This window comes from Magnolia sinica, chromosome 12, assembly GCF_029962835.1.
Source record: "Magnolia sinica isolate HGM2019 chromosome 12, MsV1, whole genome shotgun sequence".
NCBI classification, from domain to species: domain Eukaryota; kingdom Viridiplantae; phylum Streptophyta; class Magnoliopsida; order Magnoliales; family Magnoliaceae; genus Magnolia; species Magnolia sinica.
This window is the reverse complement of record NC_080584.1, coordinates 3519977-3547902: the sequence shown is the minus strand read 5'-3', so window position 1 is coordinate 3547902 and position 27926 is coordinate 3519977. Positions and strand designations below refer to the sequence as shown.

The 27926-nt window shown below is 41.2% G+C and overlaps 1 protein-coding gene across 2 annotated transcripts; it reads right to left on the bottom strand.

Annotated features, from left to right (window-relative positions):
- Positions 1-510: 510 nt before the first annotated feature.
- LOC131220801 (SART-1 family protein DOT2) lies at positions 511-26615 on the bottom strand. Of its 2 annotated transcripts, XM_058215648.1 has the most exons (14): positions 26463-26548; positions 26084-26368; positions 24092-25331; positions 17610-17751; positions 17466-17520; positions 16829-16942; positions 16645-16741; positions 16479-16545; positions 16308-16367; positions 12095-12707; positions 11098-11456; positions 9088-9308; positions 4076-4160; positions 511-932 (listed from the first exon to the last, which is right to left on the bottom strand). In XM_058215648.1, exons 3-14 carry the CDS (start codon positions 25285-25287, stop codon positions 858-860), a joined length of 3084 nt encoding a protein of 1027 aa, XP_058071631.1. In that variant the 5' UTR covers positions 25288-25331; positions 26084-26368; positions 26463-26548; the 3' UTR covers positions 511-857. The 2 variants fall into 2 exon arrangements, with proteins under 2 accessions (XP_058071631.1, XP_058071630.1); XM_058215647.1 differs by lacking the exon at positions 26084-26368 and having other exon boundaries at positions 26463-26615.
- Positions 26616-27926: the final 1311 nt, after the last annotated feature.

Genomic DNA, 27926 nt, shown 5'->3' with positions numbered 1-27926 from the left:
CTGTGGCCCGCAAATAAACAGCTAAGAACAGGTACAGCAACAGACCACACACAGCTGAAAAAAGAAGAGCTTTCATATCAGTGCCTACTACCCCGTCCTGCGAGAACTCTAGGACAAAAGTTCTATCAGCAGCTGGGCCCAACAGAACAACGGTCTGGATCACTGAACATGGGTCCCAGAATTCCTCAGTCACAGGAAATGCTGGTTTTGCTTATTATTAAAGAGAAATGACAGCCAGGCACGCATGGTTGCATCTTGATCCATTCACAGAGACTATCCAGACCATCCGCTTTCATCCAGTTCACTTTTCTTTGAAACAATCAGATGATCCTAACCACCGGTGACTGGACCTACCGTCCACAAACGATATTGTTCATCAATATTTTTAGCACACCACTGGACAGATTGAATAATCAGATCAGTAAGATTTTTCAAGGCAGCCTAATAGAGAGTTAGGTGGACCCTAATGGACGGTCCAGATATGTGATGTGGATGCAAGCTGAGTCCAAATGCAACTAATATCCTTGGGAAGGCTCACATATGCTTAGTAATTTCTTCATGAGGGATTGTAAGAGAATCTGTTCAAATAAGACTTGACCTTTGATTTTTTGCATTATCTAATCAAAGAGCCTGGAAACACATTATAACTTTACAGGAAAAAAAATTTAAGGGGGAAGAACGCACAAATGCACCGGCCAAACCATACAAGAAACTACCACACCAGTAAGCAAAAACGGAAAACCGATCCCGATGTCAGTGATTCCTTGGGTTCTGATCATGAAGTTTTTGCCCGGTTAAAATAGTCTCAACGCAACATTTTTGGAATCCCAAGCATAACAGCCTTCCCTGCGTAGCATTCAGGTCTTCGGCTTCTTCGGAGGGCCCATGTCACCCAGCTCGGCCTTGCGTTTGAGACCCAAGAAATGTTCTACCTGAAAGATGGAGACAGGTTCAGTGATTGAACCTTGGATACTGGAAAACAGACATTATATTGCAATTGCTATTTAAATTCAAAAGATGAAAAAAAGAAGCTTGGATGTTATAGATGCAGAGGTCAGAAAAGTGGAGGATTGCTGATTGCACATGACTGCCCATCAGCCATGTAAGAGATCCAGACCACGGCCAGTGCAAGGGCCACAATCCAAATCGTCTTGTTCCGACCATCATAACAACTAAATTTGAGGAAATGATGGACAGATGATTAGATATGACCAATGTTCCACTTTAACTGTACAAAATCCTCCAATCAGGAGGTTGCAATCGTGTAACCAACCAACGTGAATTTTGGGTCATTGGCCTATCGATGGTGGGACAGATAACCGGTCTGGATCACATTCAAATCTTCTACATGGCCACATGGAAAGTAGCTCATATAAGTGCCAACAGATGTGCCAGGGACAAAAGACAAGCAGGATATCCAACCCATCCATCGGGTGAGTCCCATCATGTAGATAATTTTAGCCACAAAATCAGAACCATTCATCTCATAAGACATAAGGTGGGCTGCACGTTAGAAAAGGTGAAAGGCTAAGAAAACTTACGCAGCTGTTTTTCAACCATAAAAAGTTGCGCTCCTAATAAATGGATTGACATGATTTTGGGAGTGATTATCTATGTTGTAGGACCCTCCAAATAGATGGCTTGGATCACCCTCATGTCTGCCATATCTGGCATGCCTAGTGGCATGTATCTCCAGCTCAGCTACATTGTACATCCCATGGGCTTTGACAGCCTTGCTAGAGTAGAGATGCCACCATCATAGGAAAGGTTTCTGAGGTTTGGTACAATATGCCTCAAGTTTGGAAAGATGCATAGGGACCATAGAAGTTAGATCCTGGTCATGGTTTAGTTATCCAAGCTGTTCATCTAACTAGATACATAGCTGATACTGGTCGCCTAGAGAATCTACGAGATTGGAAGATCTTAAACTTTTGATTAATTGCCCACCATGGTCCCACTTCAGAGGAAAATAGTTAAATGAGAAAGGATTAAAATATCCAAATCTGTTTTTTTTCCCTTTCTTTCTTTCTATTTTCAGTGTTGCCCATACCCAGTGAGGCCCATCATATAAATGGTTTAGATCATTGAAACATCGTTCCATATCCAACAGATATAATCCCTACATAACCCAATAACAGCACATGGGAGTTAAGGTAGCAAATTCATGGAAAGGAAGATAATATGGCAGAGACAGATGAAATGAAACATGGTTGAGCAATCTCCCTATAGCACACATGGACATGTATCAACCAGGCTGGTCCATCTTTCTGGCATCATTATGAATGGCATATGTTTTTTTTTTTAAGTCATACTAGGCAGATGATCGCCATTACTTTTTTACACTTTCTGTTACTTATTGTCAATCATTAATGATTTTTATTCACTGGTGCTTTCTAGGCCACTGTTCAGACGGCTAGGATCAACTGCCCCATGTTTATCTTGAACCACTTGCCATCCATAGTGGGGCCCAACACGTGGTCAGTCTTGATTGGTATGCCACTACGACATGTGTACCATAAGGAGACAACTCTACAATAGTCAGGTTCATCTGGCCCCCCCAGTGTCCTCTTGCAGCGGGAAATAAGAGAAGGGTTTTTTTGGTCTCAAGCTTGGGAGATTAGCATGACTTGTTGACAAAGTGTATGGCAGTAGCACTTCAATAAAGGAGGCTTACATTTTTAATTAATAGTGTGGGTGTATTAGGGGTCATTTGGTAGCTTGTATTTTATATGCATTTATATGCATTGGCAATTAAAATGGAATCCAAGTGAATTGGAATAACTGGTTGTGTTTGGGAGCTTGTAATCAGAATCCACTAGATTCCGGCAATCCAGTAATTGGAATCGCCAAATTGTGTTTGGCAGCCTGCATTTGGAAGAGAGAGAATGAGGTAGATGACTGTGACTTGCGAATTGATGGTAATCAGCGGTAATTGGAATCCATGTGAAATGGAATCACGTGGTTTTGTTTTGATTTCAAAAAAGTGCCTTTTGGTGTATTTGATGTGAATTGGATTCAAGTTCACATCAAATACACTCCTCCCAAACACACCAATTACTATCGATTCACACTAATTCACGCTCCCAAATGGCCCTTACTGCATTACATGGAAAGTATAGGGTTGCATCCAAAATTTTCCTTATCATAATGTTATTGCCAGGCCACCAGATTTTTTGGTCCCACAACAGCTGCATCATGGTTATGAAAGGGGCCCTTTTTAACCGCCCCATCACTTGGCATTACTATGATGGCACTTTTAGGTTGACCTGCAAGCATAAGATTTAGGTGGGCCCCACGGGTATAACCATCCCATCATTCCCATGTTTGATCAGAGTGATGGTGGCTATCGAATTAATACCAAAGCATGGTACCATGTACCACAGGTTCCAACCCTAGAGAGAATCTGTTTTAGTATTTTTGTAAGGAATTAAATTTAGATAATTTAATGATTCCCTGATTCTGAGGATTTCCTACAAAGAATTGTGAAGCGCTACCACTGATGAACAACCATCGCTAAATAAAAATTACAAAAGAATATGTAAATTCCTGGATGAATGTCCATGCAACTCGTTAGTTTCCACCAAAGACAAACCAGCCCATACTCCACAACTGAGGTTAAATCTTTGGATTTAGGCTGCTGACACCCAGCAAGAAACCATTTTCTTGTTTGAGGTGACACAGATTGTCCAGATTGATGGTTGGACTGTTCATGCCTCCAAATACAAGTAATTGCACTCTAGCCAACTGTAAGGTGTTACCTTGCTGAAGGTGACACACAAGGTGACATGGACAGTCTAAATTGATGATTGGATTGTCACTGTTTCCAAATGCTTTTTTTAAGGGTTCCAAATGCAATTAGTTGCAATGTAGCCACAGTGTGATGTTTTCTTGAAGGTGACACACACCAAGTTGACATGGACAGTCCATGTTGATAATTGGAGTGTCCATGTGTGCAAATGTAATTAATTACCTGTACTGTAGTCAATGGTGCAATCTCTTTGGGATGTGTGTAGATATTAGAGAGAGAGAGAGAGAGAGAGAGAGAGAGAGAGAGAGAGAGAGAGATGTAACTAACCTTCCTGTCACCAAGCATGGGCGTCAAGCTTCCAGGATGATCTTTCTCAACAGTAGCAAAACCGCTTCTTGGATCACTGGTTTGCCTGAAATTTGAAATTGGATGCGTACTAAAGGTGAGTTGTACAAGTCCATCTTGGCAATAGGATGTCAGAGAGAAAAAGCTTACATAATAAACACAGGGCTTCTTAAAGAAATTCCAGAAATGCCTTGCAAATATTAGGGACCATTTCAAACAAGGTATACTGTATATCTTTTTTTCATGGTTTGGGGAACGAGCTGTATAGCGGCACCCAAGCAAAACAAGAATGATATGTGAATGAGTTGAAGAAAATTCTGTCACTCTCATAACATTCAGGTTTTGCAAAAAGGGCACCATTAGAGAACTACCCAATTTCCAAGCTGCTGTTGACAGGCCCACATCTTCTAAACCAATTAGAAACAAGTTTCAGTGCACACAAAGCCTGAAACCACCACTTAAAGTACATCCAGACGTATAATCCACAAATATCGATGGAGATATTGGTAATAACATGATTCATATAAATTCAGTGCTTTCTGAAAAACAATCATACAATTACAAGGATGGTATCTTATAACGAAAATATGGATGGCGGACCAAGTTTTATGTATCATTATCATTACATGCATCGCACCCTTGGGATATGGAAACATGTATAAATATTGCCAATAATAACGCAGATACTAATAAATATATTAGTGGCTGAGGGAAACATTGGGAAACATTAGGAAAAATGATGGAATTCTTGGTGAAACATTAGCCAATGTTAAAGAACACGACATCAAACACTTGCAACTCAAAAGATTATTTAAAAAAGAAAGAACAATGCATGGTATTTTTCCATTGTTTAGGGACAGAGTCATGCGCTGTCATTGAGAAGTGATGCAATTATATCCAGAATGTGATCCACTCTAAGATCATGATTTCTCCACCAAAATCGTGTTTTGATGTCAAAAATCTTGAGTAATTAAAACATCCCAGTTAAAATGGAATATCTTGGAACCCATTCCTCAATAGCCCCTTGGGAAATAATGATTACAAATTCCTTCGTTTTCCCATGGATTACCGCATATCAAACAGCCCCTTAGATGGTTTGGTTGTGTGCAATGGAGACCAACAACTGCGCTGGTTAGAAGGATGAGTTGGTACAAGTTGAAGGCTCTAAGAGGGCAAGGGGAAGGCCTAGAAGGACATGGGTAGAGGTAGTAAGAGAAGACTTGATGAGATAGAAGAAAAGACTTGATGACCTATGGCCTACCTGAAGTTATGGCCCTTGATAGAACGGAATGGCCAAACAAGATTCATGTAGCCGACCGCAATTAGTTGGGATGAGGCTTAGATGATGATGATGATGATGATTTTTGTAGGAATCGCAATGTTATCGTGGACTACAGTGCATTTCTACGAAAGGGGACTTGCCGATATCTGGCGATACTTACAACATCAAGATAGCAGTTCTACATGTGTCTGTTTAAAAAAATCACATACCGATAGCATTTTGATCATTCTGAAAATTTCCGAGGAGACCATTTCATTTGAATACATTTTAAAGTCGAATCTTGTCTCACAAATGGGTGTTAGGCATATGGGGAGTCGTGCTCTGAAAAGCACTTCACTAAGAAGTAGCCTTTTGCATTGGTGATGGGTGGAATGAAAATTCGCATGATGGTGTGGGCCATGGGCTATGCACGGAAGCTTGGCGGAGCTACGGAATGAAGGTTATGTCCTGAAAGAGGGGGGGGGGGGGGGTGATTAGGACTAATTAAAATTTACGTCTTTTAAACCTAACCGCCTGCTTAAACTAATACATAAGTTAAACTAAGTAATGAAATTTAACTCTAAGGCTTCCAAGCCAATAAAGGGTCCAATCACATAGACTATAAAAGATGTGGCAATTAAGCAACTAGTATATAAACATGATAGTGTACATGTGTGTGTGGGATGTGCAAACTATCAACTCCTAGCATTCATCTAATCATGCATACATATAATTAAACATTCAATCACATAAGCATAATCAAACAGGTGCTCAAATAATAATCTCAAACACAAGCATGTATAGTGGTTCAATTTTCCTACTCCATTCTCGGCGGACGCACTCAACCCACGAATGTACCGAATTTCACTATCAGAGGTTTTACATCAGTTTTAAATCAGGTTCACCTCTAACCTTTACAATCTTACACAAGGACTGGCTCTCGCAAGAGACTTTCCGTGGTTTTCTATAAGCTTGCTATAAACCTCGGTCCTATACAAGAACCTAATGACGTGCTCTCCCGCTGGAGGCTCTTGCAAGAGACTTTAGTTGATTTCCCTTAGGTTAACTAACAACCTCAGTCCTAATTCAAAGACTTACGTTTACTCCCGCCAGAGGCTCCCAAGACGACTAACATGTACGCACCCGTATCCGGTGGTCTATACAAGGACTTTGATTTTGGCCCTACATAAGAGCTAAGGTCATACACGAGAACCTGGATTTAGACCCTACACAAGAGACAAGGTCATATACAAGATCCTAGTCGAGTTTGACAATTCAAACTCTTACACTCCATCCTATACAAGAAATGAGTGCATACGAACTCCTACACATGACAACTTACTTGTCGAATTGGGCTCCTTTTGTAGTGCCTTCTCGAGTTGCTTGATTGATGCTCTCCCGTGCTTCAATCAGCTCTCATTTGCTCCCCCGACCATGATGTTGATGCTTTGCCAAGGCTTCAACTCCAAGATCAAACATCTTTCATGTAGTGCTCCTTTGAGGTGACCAAGGTGATGGGAAGTTGGGTAGAATCTCCAGTAACTAATGGGAAGTTTCAATGCCTAAGGGATTCTACTTGATAGACACTTTAGAGGTTGATAGACACTTAGATTTGCCAAGAAGGATGGTGTCTAAACTTTAGAAAGGGCTTGAGATCATGGTCTTCTTGTAGAGGAGCTTGGAATGCACATTAGAGTGAAGAATCACAAAGAAAATAGCATGAATCTTATTGGGATAGAGCCTAGGAGGTTTGGTAGAGCTTGGGGTGCACTAGGGTCTCTAAAATGCCAAGTTGTTAGATTTATATGAAAATGGCTCCAACAGATCTATAACGGCTAGTCTTCAGAATGCATGTTCGGTCGGACCAAATTGAGGTTCAGTTGAACCAAAAATTAAGACAGGAAAGCAGTTGGACAGACTTTGGCACTTTTGGTCGTCGCATCAAAGAGGTCTTCGGTGGGACCGAAGACATCACTTGGTTGCAGCCAAATTAACTGGATTTTTGTCCCAGATCGCTATGCTATTTTAGCCATTTTTTGTCGAACCGAAGGTGGGTTCGATGGGACCAAAGGTTGCTGAAATGGTGCAGTTTTTCAACAACATAAGACCTCTAAAGCCAATCTAATGATGGTCAATTTAGGCTCATGTGGCTTAAGAAATTATCCAAAAAATGTGTACTTGATAGGTTTCAAATCATCAAGAGGTTTAGGTTGTTTTGGGTCAAGGGTTAGGGTCACCAAGGCACCGCGTTTACCTGTTCTTTGCTCCTTGATACTCCACCTTCACTTGTGCCTTTGGTCTTTAACTTCCAAGGGCTCAACCGACTACATGACACAAGGACTCACGTAGTTGACAAATAAGGTGCATAAATTAGCGCACTAACATAGTGAACAAGCTTTTGAGAGGACTACTAGTGTAGCAATAGACCTCTAAACCAACACTTTGGTGTCTACTGTACAGTGTGGTTCCCATGAAAAGAAAAAGAAAACTATAGTTTCTCAACAACACATGCCCTTAGGAGGTCAGGTGGTGTGGACGGTTGGAAACCGATATTTCTCCTAATGCTATCCCTCCCCCTCCCCCCACCCCACCCCAAAAAAAAAAAAAAACCTTCAACTTGATCGCGCATTGTCATTATGGTTTCCTTATCCAAGGTTTTCCATGAAAAATAATACTCTAAAGCAAACTGCAGAATTATGGTTGGAATCCACAATTTTCCGTATGGACTACCATCCTCCTTCCTCCCACACAAATTAAGAGAATTCTTAAACCTTACGGAACCCCCAATTGGATGATTCCAGCCTTAGGAGAAGGAGACAGCTGAAAGAGGAATATCCAGAGGTTGGGGTGATTCTTATTGAAGTCATTTTGTACATCGTTATGTGAGGTAGGAGGACAGTAGTCCCTATAGCATGTATTCTCACAGCAAGGTTCCCAAAGGGTGATTACTTTCGGCTGGCTAGTTGAGAAGGATAAGGCTCTAACAATAAATCATCCAAGGAGTAGGCAAGAGCAGGCAAATGATTACTAGATGATCATGAAAAAATATACACAATTTTGTTTGTGAAGTGTGGAATCCATGGGTTGTTTATGCATTGTGATTAAATGATGGTTCTGATGGAGGTCCCTAGATCTTTTTGCGTTTGGCTTGGGCAAAGCCAGGGATGATCAAGGCATTTCTTGAAGCATGGAAATGGTGGAGACTCGATACAAAGGGCAGAGCTATGTGGTGATAAGCTTTGCTAGTGGCAATGTGGCCAATTTGGAAGGAAAGTAATAATAGGATGTTCAGTAACAAAGGTGAGTCATCAGAAGAGGGCATTTCCAAAGGCTCTTAGGGAAGTGTCAGCTTGGGCTGTGTTTAAAATCATTTGCCTGTTGCAATAAAAAAAGAACTTGAAGGACATTTGGGAGCAGAGTCTAGATTTTAGGTGGTTAATGATTTCTCATCATCAACCCCTTATTTTGAATCTTCTTGTGCGCTTTGTACTGCTTTCTTATTCTGTGTCTCTTTGTTCAGTAAGTCATTATTGTTCAATAAAAAGGAAGGAAATGGAGCTTGCCAAAGGTGTAGGAGAATTCCACTTTGTATTGGAAACTTGCCTTCGTTTAGTTTTTTTTCTTCTTCCTTTTTTTCTATAAAAAGTTTTCCTTACTATCATCACCCAAAATTCAGAGATAGACCTAGGAGGGGAAAAAAAGGCACTGACAAAGTATAACAGATAAAACGTACCCTGGTTTAACATGTCCACTGAGCACAAGATAAGGAGTTTTTAGCCGAGCCTGTGCTTCCCGCATTCTCTCCATTGATTGTGATGGTGTGTCAGAAGCCTTCATCTGCTTCAACTTCAACTCTTCATGATATTGTTTCATACGCTTTTCTAGCTTCATTTTTCCTGGACCCTTGCCATGAAATTTATGAGAAATCATCCGAAACGCCTCCTTTGGGGTCATCTGATAAATCAAACAAAGGTTAGATGAGCTGCAAACAAATTTAACCCCTTTCATCACTTCCTATTGACTGATGAAATAGGATGCATACAAAAAAAAAAAAGATAAAAGTGTCCTATAAACAATCAGGATATCTGAACCACCCACCTGAGTTTTGGGATGGCCTAAAATTTGGTGTCCCCTCACCCAAGTGGGTCACACAACGGATGGCTGGATATCTGAACCATATCTCAGTGAGCCCTATAAACAATCAGGAAGGGTTCAATGGGTGGGCATCTATTCTCAACTGTTATCCATGGTGTGGCCCACCTAAGTCATGGATTGCCCTGATTTTTAGGCCCATGGATGGGTGAAATCTGATCGATGGTGTGGATGTCTGACGCACACCACGTTGGCACCCATAGAGCTCAACCTCATGGGAAGCTCGCATGAGGCCGACCTCCTAGTACCTTTTTCCTGTGTGTGTGCACATGCATGTGTATAGCTCACAAATAAGAAACTACAGCAGAAGGTTGGGTGTCAGACAGCTCCATTAGAGGTAACTAAGGGTTCCCACATGTGGAAGGATATCTCTAAATTTGGTGGTCTGAAATGGTGTCAGTCCAGCCCTCCATTGCGTGCAGTTCTTAGTAGGCCATTGGGAAATTTTCAGGCTTTGGGAGGACAAATGGGTGGGAGAGTCCTTGCTTGCTCAAAAATAAAATAAAAAATAGAATTCATCCTATTGTTATTAAAAAATTAGTAAATTACCGAGTACGAACAATCATCTAAGCCGCTCAAAAGTTTCCCAGATTATACTTTCCCCAAAACTTACAAAGATCAAGGAGCATTATAAACTCTTGGGGGGTAAATTGGTATGGAATTCAGAAAGGAGCCTACGGGATCATGAGATCCAACTAGTTGAAGAATTATTGGAAATGCTTGACGGGGTGTGCTCTCTAAACGAGCCATAAAAACATATCTAGGGTCCCCTTCTAGTGGAGCATTCTCCTTGATTAAGTTCTTCAAGGCTATTTGCCTGAAGAACCCACCTATCATGGATTGTGCGTAAGATTCCTTAGTACATCCTAAGTTGAAGCATTTTGCCAAACAGCATCGGCGAACAAAATTCTTTCTCTAGACAACTTAAAGAACTAGGCTCTCCCAAATATTTGCATCTTGTGTAGAAAAGTAGAAATGATGAGGAGTGCCAATCACCTATTCCTCCATGGCAAGATGGCCCTAAGTAATTGGCACACCTTCTTCCACCTTTTTGGTATAACCTAAGAGGTGTCAAGAGCATGGAAGATCTCTTCAAAAGCTTGAAAGTTGCTACATTTAAATGGCGCAGCCAAATCTTGTGGAAATTGCTCCCTCGCATGATCATGTGGGGTATATCGAAGGAAAGGAACATAAGAAATTCAAACAACCTGTCCTTCAGAAATAAGGAATTGAGAAAATCAAATTTTCTCTTATTGAATGGGCCAAAACGATGAAGATCTAAGGGAGACTCAACTCTCAACCTCAAACTTGCTAAATAATTGATATGATGTTATTAATCAAGGCAACAAACCAGCAGTTAAGTTGGCTAGATGGGTCCCCCATCCGGTTGGATGGTGCAAGTTGAATGTGGACAGTATTTTAATGGGAAAATCAAGCAATTTTTTTCCAACTGTATGCAACTAACACCACCAATTCAATTTGGTAGTGCATCCAAATGTTCTCTTAGTGTTTGGGAAAACAAAAAACAAGAATTATTATCTAAATAATACTCCTGATTATTAGCAAAATAATTCTTTGAAAGAGAACTTACAATCCGACCAAACTCATCTGTTCTCTCAATTCGAATCTCCTTCTGCCCATCGTTTTCATAAATACCAACAAGTTTGCTCTTCTTCTTGTCCATGTTTCTGCCACCCCAATCTACAGTCTCCTTGAGTGTTCCTCTCTCTTTAAGCAGCTGAAGTGCACCTGATAATCCTTTCCCAACTGCAGGCTCATGGATAGTGGTATCTGGAACTAGGTCCTCTTTCTCCTCATTAACAGGCAATTCATCATCAGCAGTTTCATTTACCTCCATCCAACCACCACCTTCATCTTTCTCCTGGTCAAAGGATTTCGGTGCATCATCTTCCTCCTCAAAAACATTTTCAGTTTCAGGCTTATGGACATCTGAGATAGGGAACAAAAAGTTTGTAAACTGAACGCAGGAATACAATAAAACAAATGACAAATAAGGGAATCTGATAAAACAAACTATTCTCAAACATCACTATATTGCACAAATGCTCCCTCCATTCCCAATTGATACAAGGTACCAGTCTCTAGAGCATGTAAAAATGCAAAATCTCCATAAGAAAAAAGGGCTTTGCTAATTCGACAAGCATGATCACATTACCCACACATGCCAAACGTGGTACCATTACGCCAGATCCGAGCTAGTCCATGTGTGAACCACCATGTGTGTGCCCTGGTGGAAGAACCAGGCCACTACTGGTCAGATGGGCCACAATGTACAAGATTAATGGGCAGCTAAGAAGAAATCACCCAAGCTTTTCTTAGCCATCTGCTTAATTTGCTCATTGTGGCCCAACTCTTGGCTAGACCAGCCCAATATTGGGCCAAGGCATCTACATGGTGCAGCCCAACTAATGGACAGGTAGGATGTTCTGCATGGCAATAGGGGCAAAGATTTATAAGCATGTGGCATTAACAAACCATACAGCCAAAAGAAAAAGAAAAAAAAAAAAGAAGAAGAAGAAGAAGAAGAAGAAGAAGAAGAAAAAGAAAGAAAGAGAAAGAAGGATTACCTTCATCAAGCTTTATTTTTGACACGAATTCTTCCATCTCGGTGAAGACAAGCCTCTTTTCTTGTGGGTCTCCAGACACGAGGTTCTGGCTTTCTTCTGTTTCATTGTCAGCAATAGCTAAAAGCGCAACTGCCTGAGGAACAGAAGCTGCTGTCTCATCCTGCCTCTTAAGCGCTAATTTTCTAGCCTTTTCCACTGACCTGTATAGATCGTCGTCTACATCTCCAAAAACAAGGTTGTCATCTTCCTCATCTTTGATGGTGAGAGTCTGCTCATGACGGAGCGCTTTTGATGCCTCCTCTGCTTTCGCATACGCTGCCTCATATGCACTACTCCTCATTTCAGCATCAGCTTTCTCTTGTTCCTCTTTGGCAGTCTGTCTCTTCCCTTCATTCCTAGAACCAAGATCCCCTACACCCAATCCAGCAGAGATGGCTTCTGCTTCGAGAGCATCCAAATCCAGCTTCTCTTTCTTCCGCAGGGATTTCTTCTTTTTGGGCTTTTTAAATTGAAGCATTTCTTCATGGGTGTAGTAATCCAATGAGGTCTTTCCAGAAGAGGTGAGGTCTTCAAAATGTGTGCTCGTGGAAGCACCCTGTAACCTTTTACGGAGCTGCAACAAATGTGTAATTTGTATGAGGGAAAATAAAAGGATAAAAAAATTGCTAAACACAGTCTTATGCAACAATCCAAGGCGCTACTACAAGTATTTCAAACTTACATGAGGCTAGCCACTCAAGACATGCATGCAACTTAAAATAATATGCAGAATGGCTTCTACCACAGATTCGACAGGAACTTCCATATTTGAGGTTTCCACCTGCGTAACAAGGACACCATTATGATCACTGTCTATAGATTTCCCATGACAGGCACATGGGGGGGGAGGAGAATGGGAACCTCAATATATCGTTTATTATTGTCTATTGGTATAATTCTCATATTATTGCTTCTCTCTGAATAAAATTGAGAAGTTGGCAAGTACGACCAAAAAATCCCATACTACTGATATGATATTAACGTAATTTGTTATTAGTTTAATGAAAATCTATCTCGGTCATTTTTCAGGATATTGCGTCGGGTTTCAGGTGGATGTTGACAGCTGTTTACAGGCCAAATCAGGCATTGCAAAGGCACTTGCTGTGGAGTGAGCTCAGTTTAGCGTGTGCTAGGTCGAGGATTCAGTGGTCCATTGGGGGTTGGGGGGGTAATTTTAATGTGAATAGATTCGCGTTTGAAAATTGAATTGAGGGCATATAACTAGGAGCACGAGAGAGTTCTCAAAGTGGGTGAATAGTCATAAAATGGTAGATATCCCTTTGGAGGGCATAAATTTACTTGGTCGAATGGGCAGTAAAGGGTTGTCATACTAAATCTACGATCGACAGATTCTTATTACCGACTGAATGGGTGGAGAAGTTCCCGCTCTTGTCTCAATGGGGTGTTCCAAAACCAATGTCCGACCAGTACCCAATTCTTTTGGAAGTGGAAGAGGAGAATTGAGGCCCTCATCCATTTAGGTTTGAGCTTGTTAGAGGTGGAAGGTTTCTCTAAACTAGTGAGACAGTGGTGGGAATCATTCAACGTAACTGGTTTTGCAAGATTCGAGCTAAGCCAGAAACTTAAACTATTGAGGGGGAAAATCAATGTTTGGAAGAGGGAGGTGCTAGGGAATCAGAGGCTGATGTTGAAAACATTCTCAAGAGGATTCAGGCCATTGAATCAAAGGGGATAGCGAGGAATTGTCGGTAGAAAGAGCTATGAGGTTGAAACTCTCTCAGGAATACACAAGTCACCTTAAGGAGGAGGAGATTAAATCAAGATTGATTGAGAGCTACTCAATTGGAGGAGGACAAAAATACGAAGTTTTTTCACAATATTGCTACTGCCCGAGCAAGGAAAAGATTAGCAACATAATGGTGGATGGAAGCAGAATAGATGACAAAGACCAAGTCTATAGTTGTATTGTCCAACATTTCAAGAATTTGTTAACGGCCAAAAGATGGGAGAGACCCAGGCTAGACAACTTGCTATCCAGTCAGTTGTCGGTAGAGGATGCAGACTTCCTCAAGCGGTCATGTGGAAAAAATCAAATTTCGGGGGCCTTTGGGAAGTTCCCTTGCAGTTCCTAGAATGTATCGACGATATATGTCGATATCGACAAGTATCGTCGATACCAAGAAATTTTGTAAAGAGAAAACTTGTGATATTGATCGCCGATACATTGCAATATATCAAACGCTACGCGGGATTTTTTTTCCCAGTTACACTCCAGGGATGTTTTGTATCCCTGGAGTGTGATATCAATAATATCAGCCAATAGTCTCAATACTACAAACATTGCGTGGTTGTGGTGCAATGCTTCCGGCATGTTGGTAGTAAAATTGTTTGGGATGTCCAATTCCATTGTAATCTTAAAGATTTTGAGATAGTTTATTGTGTCTTCTCAGCATCTTGGAATCTATTTTCAGTCCTGGGAAGGACTTAGAAGACCGGCACCGGGTAAGTGACCACATACTAATCTAGATTTCCTCCAAATCCCTCTCGAGGAAGCTATGGCTCTCGAAGCTCCTTTTTCTAAGGAAGAAATTAAAGCAGCAGCCTTCTCCCTCGACAGAGAATAGTCCCCTGGTCCTGACAGATTCCTTTGGCTCACTTTCAGCAGTTCTTGGATGATTTGAAAAACAATGTGGCAGATTTTCTCTCAAATTTTTTTCTCTTCTAATAAGATTTCCTTAGCCATGGGGGCTTCCTTCATTGCCCTGATTCCTAAGGTTGACAGAGCTTCAGACCTCAAGGATTTTCATTCTATTAACCTCCTAGGTGCCCCCCTATAAAATCCTAGTGAAATTTTAGCTTCCAGATTTAATCGATGCTCTAATGTTATTTTGGAAGCTCAAGGGGCCTTTCTGGCTAATAGGCAAATTCTCAATTGCGCTCTATTAGCTCATGCATGCATTAATTCCCGTCACATAGAAGGATTTGGAGGCTTGGTCTGTAAGTTGGACATAGGAAAAGCGTTTGACCATGTCGAATAGGGCTATCTAGATTATATGTTGGGTAGTTAAGAAACACGATTAAAGCGAAAGGCCTTGTACATTTCCAAGCTTATTCTTCTACCATTTTCTTCATGAAGCAAATGAGAAGGCCGGCGATATGAGTAAAGGAGAGGTGCTAAGGGCAAGTTTCATCATCAATGACAAAAGAAATAAGCTCAGTTCATGAGGTTCAGGGGTCAGGGCAATGTCCTGCTTTCTTTCTTTTGTATTGCTGTGTTGTGTTTCTTAGTTGAATGATGGCCACATGCATCGTTTGTTCTGTTCTTTTTTACGTGTTGCTAAAATTGCTATTCATGAAAAAAAAAAACTTTGCATATTACGATCTAGATTTGGCAGTCAGCTCAAGTAGCTTTTTTAAAAAAGAAAGGTAATGAAAACTTTGTTGCGCGAAAGGTGCTAAACAAGGGAGAATGCAATCCCAAACTCCCATTACCAAGAGCTAGGTGGCTAACGCCCTCTATTGCCAAAACAGCAGCAATACAACTCGCTTCTCATCTAATATGGGTGAATGAAATGTTTAGCCTAGAGTCAAGGGCCCTGATTTCATTAAATGAGCAAGTAGAAGCCTAGTTGCATAAAGTGTGAGGGCAAAGAGGGGAGATTTGGGTGTGACAATGGGGACTCATATAACAGCCTGCTTCAAAATACTAGAATGTGAAAAAAATCTGGAAACTGGGAGCAGCAACATTAGTTCAAAGTGAGAACAGCAGCTTAGTAGAAGAATCCCACAACTAGCAGTAGGAAGTCCAATGGGAACAAAGAATGGTGAAGAAACATTGTTATGGCAAACATGACGCACATTATTTGCCAATGATAAAGGATTCAAAAAACAATCCCTGAATGTGACAACCATGTTGGATAGTTTTTTCACATTTTTGAGATATCGCAATCTTATGAAAGAAAGCAAAACCTATTGACATGTCAGATGACCAAAGGGAGCAAGGATTAAAAATTGGTTTTGGCATATCGTATCACTCACCACCGATACGGAATCATATCACCCTGTATCAGCTGTCTAGGGCCGATACAGCCGTACCATTCATGGACAATACTGGTACATATTGAGCGATGTGTACCAGTTTCGGGCGATACTTTAAACCTTGAAAGGGAATGCATAAATTATTAAATGGGGAAGGATTTAAATAGACAGGAACCTCTTCTAGCTTCTTTTCTGCTTTTCCAGTAAATTGTCCACTTTCATCCAGTGTTACCCCCTGGAAGAAAAAAAACGCAAGTAACAATCAGAAAATGTTACAAGTTAACATGTTTACTTTTTCTATTTTTTGTCAGAAGCATGTTTGCATATTCAAGAGAAGAAAATTAACCTCATCCTCCATGGGATCATCATACTGTGGAAGCATTCTCTTTTGAGAACCAGGATCATCATTAAACCTAAAATCATTAAGATCAAGGATAAAATTAGTAAGATAGTGGACTTTGAGGAAGTTATCCAATTATATTTTCCATTTATCAAAAGTAAGTCGCTCTTACTTGTCCGTGTATATCCCCGTTTTCTTCTTTGCAGCACTGTAAGCGCCATCTCTCTGCTTCTGCTCGCCAATCTCCACATTTTCAAGCACGTCAATCTCTGTGGTATAGAATGCATTTTCAATTTAGGCAAATCTGGAAACCACACAAAGATACTCACTATATTCTCAAGAAAATAACCACCTACCTTCGTTGATGTCACCATCAGCAAGTATATTCTGATCTTTGAGGGTCAGAACAACTGCTCCACCCTGAAGTACCTTATCAAGCCCATGAAGAACTTTAACCCCCGCAAGATCCTCTGCTTTTTTTAGTAAGGAAAATTGTAAGATCAAGCTATACCCAAACTGAGTCAGCGACAATAACTAAAGTGCATGATAAATCATTCTTCTTCATATTTGCAAATAAATCTGAGTGTTAAAAGTCAAACAACACTTATAAAGCATGAATCAAAATTCCATCCCCATGGTAAGCCCGTACCCACCTCTAAGGGCTAACATCCCTGAATCAAGCGGAAGCTAATGTGTATCCGACCTGGCCAAAATCAGGCTTATCAACATCAGGTAGACCACACATCTACAAAAGAATTGATAGCTCAAAATGTTTAACACAGACCCAGAGTCAACAAACACATGTGGCCTACCTTATGATGGATAAGCCTACTTTGATCGTGTCATCTACAATATAGGGTTAACCTGATGCCGAGCTCGGATGTCGCATACAACATGCCAGATTCGCATGTTCAGCACTGTCTGAGGTGTGTGTGGGCTTAGCAGGACCCCAAATTCTATTGGTATGACATAATAGCAGGTGAGAAACAGTACTTCCTGTGTGCTGAGGCCCCTCCTCATCTTCACTGTCTCCCTGATCAACCTTATCCTGGTGAAGTCAAATTCACAATGCATAAGCATACACCTTATACAAAGAAAATAAGAGTGAGAAGATGCATGAAAGATACACATACGAACCTGCTCCTCAAAAGCCTTTGATAGATGCAAAGCTTTTTCCTTTTCAGCATTTATTTTTTCCTCAAGCTTCCTACTCTTACTAACCCATGCTAAAACCTCAGAAACTCCTTCAGTCTTTTTCTTCAATCTTTCTTCTTTCATTCTGTAGGACAATAACCCATGTCAGAAGGAAAAGCATTCAATAATATATATAGAGGAATGCTCACCTGCGCAGCTTCTTACATGCACACCTTTGCACACGTGTCATGGCACAGAATCTGAACAGTCCACGTGATGCAGCACCCCTTGAAACCCTATGGGCCCAACTTTCAGCCCGATACAAAACTCTGGTGGGCCATAGCAAAGATAAATGCAAAATCAAGGGAGGAAATTGTTTCCTTTTGCAATGGCCCACCAGAGTTTTGTATCGAGCTGAAAGCTGACTCCATAGGGTTTCAAGGGGTGCCACATCACACAGACCGTTCAGATTCTGCGCCCATGACACGTGTGCAAAGGTGCGCACTTCTCTCTCTCTCTCTCTCTCTCTCTCTCTCTCTCTCTCTCTCTCTACATATATATATATATAAAGAGAACAAGGCAGCATAGCGCCATGATTAATGGTAAATGGTGTGCCGTAAAAGCCGTTATGTAAAGGTAAAGGTGGCAACCGTTACACGTTACGGGGTCGTAATGGGATTTTTATATCTTTTCATAATTGTGACTTGTGGTTTCAGTTAGACATTATTAATGAAATTGGTTTGCTTAGAAAGTTGTTTATGTGATAATTATTTGATTTGGTTTATATATGTGGATTAGCTTTTGATAAATGATAATAACAACTTGTTTGAACATGCTTATAATTGATAAAATGAATCATCTTTTAGGCATTTTTTTATTTTTTTTTTCCTTTTTTCCACTACTTATTATATTTGTCCTATTTTTAAATTTAAAAATAGAAGTATCGTGTAGCTTATGCTACACACTACGTATTTACGCTACATGCTATAGAGGGTTGAGCGCTACGCATCATGCTACCACTATTAAAACATTGGGATAATGTGTGCCGCTGTGATATACACTGAAGATACACAATATTGCTTTATTGTCAAACCTTCTGCTCAGTGGGCGGGCGCAACAACTACATGGATACATATCGGCTACCACCGAAAGAAACGGACGACTTCATTCAATGACTTTGTGATTGCCCTTTGAACTATCAGAATAAGGTAAAGCTTGAAGAAACCTTTGTACTCTATTAATTTCTCAGTCCCTCTAGTCGAGTGGGCGTTAGCCGGTCTTTCAGCCATATCCCCCTAAAAACCATACATGCAGGTCTCCCCGCATGCGGCTTACGCCATTCAAGGTGGCCCACCCCCAATATTCATTCGCAAATCCTGTAGTGAAATTGAGACAGCTCAAGCTTCAAAACGTATGCGCGCACTAGCACGTTGTAGTAGTAGGTTTGAAGTCATCGCTTGCTAGCTTCAAAGGCATTGCTTGCTTAAAAACGATTATGACTATCTATTAAAGTCAAAGGTCCAGTTGAAGAAACACAAGCACTGTGCACAAGGCCCAGGAAGGAATTCACATTGTCTGGCTGACCGGCGATTACTAGTGATTTCGGCTTCATGCAAGCGAGTGGCAGCCTACAATCTGAACTAAGGACAGGGAATTGATATGTAATTTGTATATTAAGTAATGAATGTTATTATTAACGAAGCTGTTTGGCTAGATTTTTACTTTCTGCTTAGTGCCGATTGGGTGGACAGATTTCCGAAGGTTTATGTGCGTGGTCTTCCTGGGCCCATATCCGATCATAGTCTGATCTTATTAGAAGTAGACGATGTTAGTTGGGGCCCAAACCTTTTCATTTTGAATTGATGTGGCTAGAAGTGGAAGGCTTTTCGGATTGTGTTGAAGTTTGGTGGACCTCCTTTAGGATGGAATGTTCGGTTGCATTTTGATTGTCACAAAAGCTTAAACTTCTCAAGGGCATGGAAAAAAGATTTTCTTGGTAAAAGACATGAGGCAGCCAAAAACATGCTTAGTGCAATTCATGAGTTAGAAATCAAAGAGGAGGCAAAAGCCTTATCTGAGGAAGACAAGACTAAGCGAGTTTTGCTTGCATCAAAGTATTTGGTATTTTGAAAGAGGAAGAAATTAAATAGAGGCGAAAGTCAAAAGATTTATGGTTAAAGGAAGGTGACAAGAACGAAAAAGGACGTTTTGCCTAACATAGGCCTCATCCTCGGTAATGGTGAAAAAATTCGCCTTTGGGACGATGTCTGGATAGGAGATCAACAATTAAAACTTAGATTCCCTCTCTCCTACCAGATCGCGACATCAAGAACAGGGTTTGTTGCTGATTTCTTTCATTTTGCTGGAGGTAAGGTTGTCTGGAATGTGAATTGCAGAAGAAATTTAGAAGATTGGGAGGTTCCGGACTATACAGGCCTATTGGAATGTCTCTACTCCTCATCTCCCTCAACCTCAGAAGATGAAATTTATTGGAAACCAGAAAAGTCGTCCCTTTTCTCAGTCCACTCCCTATACATTCAGCTGCATAAGCAAGAATCTGCGCCTAATTCCAATCACTCTTTTCTTTGGAAGTATGTTGCCCCTCCGAAAATCATCATATTTGGTTGGCTGGCTGGTAGGAAAAAAAGAAAATTCTGACCATAGACAACCTCATGAAGAAAGGTATGATCCTCCCCAATATATGTTTATGCCGTATGCGTTCGGAAGAGACCGTCGATCATCTTATGCTTCACTGTTAGTTTGTTCACTCCATTTGGGCTGAGTTCATGAACAGTTTTAATATAAGTTGGTGCTTCCCGGCAATGACAGATCTATTCTTGCTAGCGTGGCACGGAACTCATTTGGGTAAGACGAAAACTACTATCTGGAGAATGGTGATCCTGGCAGTGTGGTGGTCTGTTTGGGGGGAAAGAAACAACAGATGCTTTAGAAATCTCTCCAATTCGGTAGGATCTGTGGCGTCTTCAGCTAAGCGGCTCATCATAGAATGGGCTCTCCATGTTAAGGATCTTTCAGGCCCTTACTTCTTTTTTTTGGGCATGTAATTTGGAGGCTTGCTTTCTCAGCAGCCTCCCCTCTTTTTTAATGAATCTCTTCATCTTTCAAAAAAAAAAAAAGGAAGGTGACAAGATTATTCATTTCTTTCATGGCATCGCTAGTGCAGGGGCAAAAAACAATTGTAATGGCAGTCTAGTGGTGGAGTGAGTTCGTTCAGGTAGAAAAAAAGGAACAGGTTTGCTCGGATATTGTGCACTTCTACTCAAATATGATTTCTAGTGAGAGTGGGAGAAGACCAACGCTATACAAATCTTCCCTTTGCTAGTATCAAGCCATCAGATAGGGAGTCCCCAAAGAAGCCAATCTTTGAAGAAGAAATCAAAGTTGCAATTAGCTCTTTGGGTAGAGACAAAGCTGTATGCCCAGATGGTTATCTTATGGCTTTTTTTCAAGTTTTTTGGGAGGATCTCAAGAAGGATGTGGTGGACTTCATTCAAGAGTTCTTTGTAAAAGATAAGGTTCTTGCGGGGATGGGGCCATCATTCATAGTCTTCATTCCTAAAAATAAGGTGCGAAGAGTCTTGTTGACTTTCGGCCTATCTGTTTAATAGGCGGTCCTTATAAGATATTGACCAAATTTCTAGCATCTAGATTCTAGATTCAAGAAGGTTCTGGTAGGTGTGATTTCCGAAAATCAAGGGGCTTTTGGCAGTAGATGGACAAATTTTGGATAGTGCTCGTTGCACTTGGATGCCTAGACTTCGGACATAAGAAAGGCAAGAGCGGAGTGGTTTGTAAACTAGATATTGAAAAGGTACATGACCATGTCAATGGGGAATTTCTTGATTAAATGCTCCATGGGTTGGGATGTGGCAGCAAGTGGATTAAATGGATGATGGCCTGAGTGTCATCGGCTTCCTCCTCCATTTTGGTTAATGGCTCGCCTCAAGACTTTTTCAAAGCTTCTACAGGCCTTGGGTAAGGGAATCCGTTCTCTCTTCTTGTTCGTGGTGATGGCGGGAGCTCTAAGTAGAATGCTAGCAAAAGGGCAAAAAAATGGTATTATTTTGGGATTCAAAGGTTTTTCTCTAGGGGAATGCATCTCCCATTTGCAATTTGCGGATAACACTCTTATTTTGAGACGTTGAATCTTATACGGTGGACAACTTGAGGAAAATAGTAGGATGTTTTGAGGAGGTTTCAGGGCTTACGGTAAATGTTACAAAGAGTGAGATGTTTGGGTATAAGCCTCTCCATGGACGAAGTTTCTGGAATTGCTACAGTATTCGGTTGCATAGTGGGTTTGTTTCATCATATTTGGATCTTTCGTTATGCTTGGGAAAACCAACGAAACATCTGTGGGACAAGGTTATGGAAAGATTTAAAAGGACCTCTCTAAATGGAAGATTTGTCATCTATCGCTTGGAGGGCGTACCACACTTATCAAAGCTATATTATCCAATCTTCCTCTCTATGTTATGTCCCTCTTCAAGTGTCTAAAATCTGTCTTGGACAAACTGGAGAAACTAAGGTGCGAGTTCAAGGGCATAAGTTTCATCTGCTCAAGTGGGATGAAGTATGCAAACCAATTAATGAAGGCGAGTGGGTTTTCAGATTCTAGAATCCATGAACGTGGCATTGTTAGGAAGGTGGCTTTGGAGGTTTTGTCTGAAAGATGGTCGGCTTTGGAGGGAGGCAATAGATTCAAAGTATGGCGTTCAACTGGGGGAGTGAGGGACGAAGAGATCATCCCCCTATTGAGCTACGGGTATATGGAAAGTGATTGCCTCCATCGGTCCTTCCTTCAAGCGAGGTTAGATGTTCTCTAGTGGAGATGGAACTCGCATCCGCTTTTAGGAGGATCCTTGGTGTGGGGACAGATCGCTGAAAAGTGAGTTCCCATTGTTGTCAAGGTTGGCCCCTTCTAAAAATATGCTGGCAGCTAGTTGCTTCTCCTCTCTTGGAGTTAATAGGGTTTGGTGCCCTCCTTGTAGAAGGGATTTATCTGATGAGGCGGCGGATGAGTATGCCAAATTGTTGGAGCGATTGCGTTATATTCATCTTTCCCCATCTCTCTCGGACACTCCGGTTTGGACTGCATCTCTTTCAGGCAAATTCTTGGTTTGAACCTTTTATATGATGATTTGCAGTTCATTATCTTCTCCTTGTCAGGTCTTTTCTCATGGGTTCTGGTTCTATGGTGCTCCTAAGGTGGCGGTTTTTGCATGGTTGGTAGGGAGAAAAAAGAGTATCAACCATAGATATTCTTCAAAAACATTCAATGATTCTCCCCAATATTTGCCTTATGTGTATGAATGATGTGGAATCAATTGATCACCTGTTCATGCATTGTCCGTTTGCAAGGCAGGTTTGGTCAGTGTTTGTCTCTATTTGAAGTAGCATGGGTAATGCCTTCTTCAGCTAGCAACCTCTTTTGGGATTGGCATGATGTATATCTTGGAAAGGATGAGCTAATCATATGGCACATGGTATTGCTAGCAATTTTGTGGAACATTTGGAAGGAAAGAAATAGAAGATGCTTCGATAATAGCAAAGGTCTGTGGAGGAGGTTTTTTGGAAGTCTTGTAGAGATATTGTAGAGTGGGCCTCTGGGGCAAAGATTGTCAAAGATTGTAATATTTTGTCTTTGCTTAAGTTGTAACTTGTAATTGGGGTTGTATTCTTTTGTAATATTTTGTCTTTGCTTAAGTTGTAACTTGTAACTGGGGTTGTATAACTTGTATTCTTTCTGTTGTGATTGTTGTCACAGCAGTTCTTCAATAAAATTACAGTGCTCTTCAAAAAAAATTATAGAACCCATATCTCTACATTCTAAATATAAATTTAAATTACAACTGAACCAACACTAGGCATATAAGACAATGTTCAGGTCGGTAAAAATAGCAATTTGGATCACAAATGACCCATAAATTGGGCCACCTATTACGGGATGGAAAATGTTCGGGAGTTGGTGATTTAGGTAACATTGGGTTGACGTTTTACTTCCAAAACCCAACAATTCTATATTCAACTCCAAATTCAAAGTAGAATTGGATCAATAAATAACCAAATTTTACTCAAGGTAAAATGAAATGGCGATGTTTCATGATTGTATGTTGTTACTCAAGGTAAGGTAAAGTGGCAAGATGGATATAAATCCCAAGCACATAGCTGTTGTTGAAACCAACCAAAGCTACGACCCATATCCAAGTAGATATCCATAAGTAAAGGAAAAAATCATCATGAGTCAACGAATATGTGCTGTTGAGATTTTCAAATCCCAAGTATGCAAGATAGCTCCAAGCATATCTTTCAAAAAAAAAAAAAAGCTCCAAGCATGCAGATTGTAATATTGAAGAACCCCTGAAGAATTTACAAAGCTAAAATGTGGCAATATCTTAAAGATCATAACATTTTTTACTGCATGAATTGTATAAAATGTTAACTAAAAAGGGATGTTTACTCACTTTGTTATGCGGCCTTGAAGCTCTGAGGTTGATGAGTGTGACCCATCAAATGCCCGCTCAGTCTTTAGTTTTTGATCCTTGGTACCACCTCTATCATGGGTGTCAACCTCGTTGTTTTGAATTCCCTTCCCTTGCTCTGCGATGTCTCTATTGTCCCCGTAATCAACTTTTAGCTTCTCATCCTTTTCTCTTTCCTTGCCCCTTACCACCTCCTTCCCATAACCCTCATCTTGGTTCCTCCCACTCACTTTATCCCTTTCTCTATCTTTACTCCTCTCTTTATCTCGATCTTTTTCCCAATTCTTATCTCTATCCTTCTCTTTCTCCTTCTCCTTAGTTTTCTCCTTACCTTTTTCCCGTTCCAACCTATCCCAATCTTTATCCCTTTCCTTCTCCCTCTCCCTATCCCGATCTTTACCTTTCTCCTTCTCCCTTTCCCTCTCATTACCCCTATCACGCTCCTTCTCTCTTTCCCTGTCCTTATCCTTCTCCCTCTCACGGTCTTTCTCCTTCCCCCTCTCCCTCTCCCACTCTTTATCTGACTTCTCACGATCCCTCTCCCGCCCTTTATTCCTCTCGTAGTCTTTATCCCTATCTCTTGCCCGCTCCTTACCACGCTCAAACTCCCACTCCAAAGAACGCTCCTTCTCCAACTCTCTATCCCTGTCCCGCTCCTTCCCTCTATCCTTCCCCCTCTCGTGCTCCCTCTCACGGTCTTTATCCCTTTCACGATCCTTATCTTTATATTTATCCCGGTCGTGGTCTTTCTCCCGAGTCTTATCCCTACTCCTTTCCTTGTCCTTATTATGTACCTCTGTCTCTTCCTTCCTTCTTTCCCTACTTGATATGCGATCTTTGTCCCTCAATTCTTGCTCTTTATCCCCCTTTTCCTTTGATGCATCATGGGTCCTGTTCCTTTCTTTCGATCTTTCTCTATCTTTGCTTTTGTGATCCTTCTCTTCTCGTCTCCCCTTCTTTCTATCCTTGCTCCTGTGCTTTCCCGACTCCCTTGACTTCTCTTTGTCTTTAGTAACTGAGCTGCCACCATTATCATGCTTATGATCGTTCTCCATGTCGACTCCTTTCTCTTCTAAATCATCCATTTTCTCTTCTTTATATACCTCGCCTGGAGAACCATTCTCAAGACTAGCAACCTCGCCATCTTCATATCTCGAACCATCCAACTCCATATCCATGGAATAACTTGTTTTGGCAAAATTTGCAAATTTGAAGCAGGATTCTGCAAATATGTAGAGGGAAAAAAAAAACAAAACAAAAAATTAAGTGATGGAGAAAAATGAGAAAACCCACGGTCCTTCGTGTGGCAAATGACAATTCAACCAAAAAACAGGGTCATATAATGCTCAGGCAAGTTGCCGAAATTTTCATTTGGGTGAAGCATTCTGCACAGGTGCAGCCCATAATGTAGAGATCCAGATCATTCATTTCATGGACCCACCACGGATAGTGGCTGGACCGAAAAATATCCTCCATCAAACAATCCCAGCCATCCTGTCAGTGGATGTTTTGCCATCAGGCATCACCCATTTGCTAAAATTCCTCTCTAAATGATCATTTGCAGGCAAATAGACAGATGGCGAGGATAGACCGACTGAGGAGGTTAACACAGCATCGCACATCCATGGTGGGCCACACAGGCAGAACAGTCCATCTCCCTGAAGAATGGGCCCCATACATGCAGAATCCTGGACCGAGTAAAAACATCCGCAATTCAGACTGTACTTTTTTCAAAAACAAAAGAAAAAAAAAAAATCTCAAAGTGGAAATTTCTAATTCAATTCAATGCTGAGATTAGTGGCAAAAATTAGGAGATATACATTTACACAATCTGTTCTTTTGAAGTCTACCCTAGTTTCAGTGTTAGAACAGCACAAGGCTAGAAAAAACGGCGTGTATGTATCAGATAGGGAAGATATGTGTACAAGAGAAATGATCAGATACAGCAGTTGTATCACGAGTTCTAATACATACATTTTGTTCCCGCCCGCCTGTCAGACGTGCAGAATATCCCATCTGTCAGAAGGTGGGCCACACCATGATGAGTACCTGAAATGAAAATCGGGTAAATCCACTCATTGGGTGGGCCACACCAGTACATTAAGCCATACCATTGGCTGTCCGTTGATTTGGATGTTGTGTTCTGCTCGATGGATGGATCCGCCTGATTTTTTAATCCGGTAATAATCATGATGCGGCCCACCTTTTGCACGGACTAGATAGTCAGTCTACACATATGGTATGTTGGCGGGAAAAAAACTGAAATTATAAAAGGGAAAATGAGAAATTTAGGGTTTTGGATCTGAAACGAGAAAAATCGGATTGAGCTGAAGAAAAAAATCAAAGAAATTACCTGCAATCGATCGCTTGATCGACCAAGAGAGAGAGCGAAATCTCTCTTGAAATCGATTTCAGAGAGGGAGAGAGAGAGAGTGAGAGAGGAGGGGCTTTTGAAGGTTTCCGATTTTACTGCGGGACGGATGTGAGGATGAAGTGAAGAAGGGAAGAATCGCGCGAACTGGGGACACGTGCGTGCAACATCCGAGCTCTGTGGGGCCCACCGTATGTGTGTATAAAATAAAATCCGGTTCGTCCGTCAGTTGCGAAACCTGGATACGGATTGGCTACTCCCCTGCCAGTAGCCCGGTGGCTGATGGTCGGTGCTCTGTGGGCCCACCATGATGTATGTGTTTCATCCATGCGGTTCATCCGTTTTTACATATTATTTTAGGGCTTGATTCCAAAATGAGAGGGATATAAATCTCAGGTGGACCACAGTACAGGAAAACAATAATGATTGGATATCCACTATTAAAATCCTCCTGAGGCCCACTGTACTGTTTATTTAACATGGAATCTGTTGATTAGGTCATACATACCTAGATGAAGGGAAAAAACAAAGATCATTTTGATCCAAAACTTTTATGGCCCCAGAAAGTTTTTAATGGCAGACGTTCATTCAACAGTTTCCTGTTATGTGGTCCACTTGAGATTGGGATAAAACTAATTTTTCGTCTAATAACCTATAATGATCTATAAAAATAGATGGATGGCAAAGATGAAACACATACATCATGGTGGAGCCCACCGAGCACCAACCACCCGCCATCGGCTGGTGGCACGGGAGTAGCCAAACTGTTTCCGCGGAACCCTGGCACGTACGTGGATACCCTCCTGCGAGGAGACGGACGCGGATTGCGTACTACCCCCGGCTGTCTCTGGCTCCGAACGGGCAGTTCTGTGGGTAGGCTCACCGTGATGTATCTGTACATCCAAGCAGTCGGGCCCTTTCTTCGTATTATTTTAAGTATCAAACAAAAATGAAGTAGATCCAACAGTATAATAGACCACACCAAATAATAAGCTTAGTTGCATTTAAATGCTTGCATTAAATGCAAGAGTCATCCGTGGTGTGGTCCATTTGACCGTTGGATATGCTTCATTTTTGTTTTGATTCCTTAAAATAATGTGAGAAGAAAGATATCACGGTGAGCCGGCCCACAGAACTGCCCGTTCAGAGCTAGGGAAGGGCAGGGATAGTACGCAATCCGTGTCCCGAGGAGACGGATTGGCTACTCCCCACACCAACTCAGTGGCCGCTGGTGGGTGCTATGTGGGCCCCATCATGATGTATGTGTTTCATCCATTCTGTTCATCCATTTTTATGGATCATTTTACGATTTGATACAAAAATTGATAGGGACCTAAATATTAGGTGGACCACAATACAGGAAAACAGCAATCATTGGATATCCACTGTTAAAATCCTCCTTAAGGCCCACTGTACTGTTTATTTGACATCTAATCTGTTGATTAG